Below are 2,910 nucleotides of genomic sequence, written 5' to 3'. Positions count from 1 at the left end.
GGGTGTTAGAAAGTTACCCAATATATAAGTTTCAGTTGTGAGAAGTAGGCAGCACAGCATAATGAATTACAAAAGAGAGCAAATGACAAAACATCAACTCAGGTATCAATCAAATTGTCCCGGATCTCCACCCAATCAATGAGTATCATGAGGAATGCCAGCCGGCCGTCCATCTCCGGCATCTCCACACTTTCTCGGCTGTTCTCGTGGGTCACTGACATGACCACATGCCCGAAGAAATACCGGCTGATAGTGTATGCATTTGGACGGAAGGGCACTACCTCGGCGTGGCTGCAACATTTAGTCAGTAAAAACGGATAGGATGAACCGTGGGATTTGCTCACGCGGTTGAAAATGCAAACACCATCAACTCTCCCCTCAGCCAGGGATATGGTCCAGAGCGGGGATGCTATTGTGTATCAGCCAAGGGAGGTTGTCTCGGCCGGCCGATGACTTACCATATCCAGGGCCATGCTGAGTGAACAGTACTTTTGGTGGTGGATGATGTGCAAGAGGCACTGTCCACCACTAATGCGCCACAGTGACACACAACCCTGGGAAGATCCCCGTGTCGGCAAACACTCGGCACGTGTGCTGTGACACTTAACCTTATGCGGAGCCGCCGGCAGTGCCTCAGCACGTGCGAGCCACACCGGGCATGTGATGGGTGTGTGTGGCTTGTTGAAGATAACGATCATATCATTTGCTCTTAACCTTCATTGCCGAAGCGCACCGAGCACCACAACACCCCGCTACCTTTCAATCACTGCTGCACTATGCGTTCCACCCTCGGCCCTCTTCTCAACAGTACCGCAAAGGACCTTCTCGGCAAGTTCGCCCGGCAGGAGTTGCGCCCGACGGAGAATGGAGAATTACCATACATAGCAATGATCCATTATACGGTGCGGTCAATCCATACTTACGTGTCTGCACCATAGTAACCACTGATGCACTAGTCGCTGGCGGCCATGATGCTCGGCTTCGAGCGGCTGATGAAGCCCGATGTGGCCGAGGAACTGGGTCTCGGGGAAGTGATGGACAAGTACTGCACGATCATGCTGCCGGAGGGTAAGACCCAGGAGGAGGTCCTGGTGGACATGATCCTCGGCTTCCGAGCGGCGGATGTCGCTCAACCGCCGCAGCCGGAGACATCCTCGCTGCACGCCGAGCACTCTGGTGAACCAGGTAACTGACCAATTCTCTCCGGCCTTTCCGGATATTCATGCCACGACAGAGGGGCAGGTCGGTGCCTGGATGGAAGATCGCCTCAAGTCCGGGATCAAATCGAAGATGCGCTGGATGACATCACGACCGAGCAGGCCAAAATCCAAGAGATGGTCGCCGAGCAATTGAAGGCCGCCCAACAGCAACTCCAGCATCTTGATGGCCGGCTGCATGTGGAGAAGCTCCGGGTAGGTTTTACACAGCACATTCACATTACATGGGACTTATACAATAAAAACTAGGACGAAGTGAGAGCTCACACCGACCGCATCCACCTCCCTGTGCTCCCAAAAATACCCGAGCCAGGTGTGATCTCACCGGAGAACATGCCCCCAAACGTGCCAGTCCAAGCCCTGAATTGGTTGGACAGTCTCGGCGAATCGATGGCCGGCATGGATCTATACATCCAGGCAGAGGTGGATTACTGGCGGGCGGTGGACCGAGTGAAGGCGGCCGAGTTAGCGGTCTTGCAGCCAGGAGAAGCGCCGAGTGCCGCGGCGGGCTCTTCGCCACCCCGTCCTGTCTCAGAGTCGCATGATGGATAGTCGGGATGTCCCATTAGTGTACAGTCGTGTTGGCACCGGTATTTACATCTCGTGATATGACAGGGAAGGCTTTGATGTTCTTATGTGCACCGGCCGGCGAATCAAACACCGGCAGAACGATTGGGCAGCAAGGCAGCTGGCTAGGCCAGACTGTCTGCTATACCTGTACAGTTATGGTGAAGATGAAACCGCCGAGCACATCAACAGTTCCATATATATTGTAAACACAGTGTAAGGTTATACAGCTACTCCGAGTCCATCCGCCAATCCGCCGGGGGAGCGTTTGTCCATGCATGTACCGCCTCACGCATATAGTAAGATAAGCACAAGCGCTCCTGGGTCGATTGCCGTACGGCATGAGGTATGCGACAGCCAGAAAATACCTCCATAGTGCCACTGTAGTATGGCATCTTCATTCCCAAAGTAGGATACTCCATATGCAAGGTCTTGTCTCCGCCGAGCGTGAGAATCATATCGTACCAGTGCTTCGCCGAGAGTACGTCTCGGTGAAGTGGACTGGCCCGGTTGGCAATCACCGATAAGGCGTTGAATGGCGTGTTCCATATCTCGGCGACGCTAGCGCGGTCCGGGTCGTTGCGCAGTGCATTGATCGACGCCACGCCACTTGCATAGAGGTCCGGATGGAGTATCTCGAGCATCGCCGAGAGGATGATATGGGGGTGCTCCATCGCCGAGAGCCACGGTCGGGCGAGCGAGGTCGGTTCCCTCAGCAGCCGCGATACCTGGGGTGGACCTGTAGTACCCTGTTGCGGATTAATACAACATATGATGATCAGTACGCCACGGATGCGCACCGTATGACCCTGCTGAAACCAGCCGGGCGAGGCAGATAAGCATGACGGCGGGAAGATTGGACATTCATCCGCATTGCGGTAGTTGTTGATATCTTGTCTCCACTTCTCGGTGGTGGTGGGGGGTACTGGAGGAACAGCGGTTCCAGTTGAGCTGCGGTGTCCCATATGAACTGCTGCTTGATTGTTAACAACGGGTGTGATGTCTGCCTGGCGATCTCGCATACCTGGTAGTACGGTGTGATTACGCCGGGGAGATGCCACAAAAGAATCCGGCCGGCGCTATCCTCGATGGTCGCAGGCTCCTTGCACGCCTCGTACTGTACGTT

General features: G+C 54.7%; 1 protein-coding gene across 1 annotated transcript; it reads left to right on the top strand.

The window, feature by feature from the left end:
* Positions 1-138: 138 nt before the first annotated feature.
* On the top strand, positions 139-1,769 carry B0H18DRAFT_964976 (uncharacterized protein; the record flags this gene model as incomplete). The annotated part of the gene is made up of 5 exons (XM_048043222.1): positions 139-303; positions 729-902; positions 957-1,185; positions 1,291-1,412; positions 1,467-1,769. The coding sequence occupies 5 exons, from the start codon at positions 139-141 to the stop codon at positions 1,767-1,769; spliced, it is 993 nt and encodes a 330-aa protein (XP_047884168.1).
* Positions 1,770-2,910: the final 1,141 nt, after the last annotated feature.

Source organism: Fomitopsis serialis (assembly GCF_022376445.1).
Source record: "Fomitopsis serialis strain Sig1Antser10 chromosome Unknown B0H18scaffold_853, whole genome shotgun sequence".
In the NCBI taxonomy this organism is placed as follows: domain Eukaryota; kingdom Fungi; phylum Basidiomycota; class Agaricomycetes; order Polyporales; family Fomitopsidaceae; genus Fomitopsis; species Fomitopsis serialis.
The sequence above is the reverse complement of the archived record's forward strand: the minus strand, read 5'-3'. Positions and strand labels throughout refer to the sequence as shown.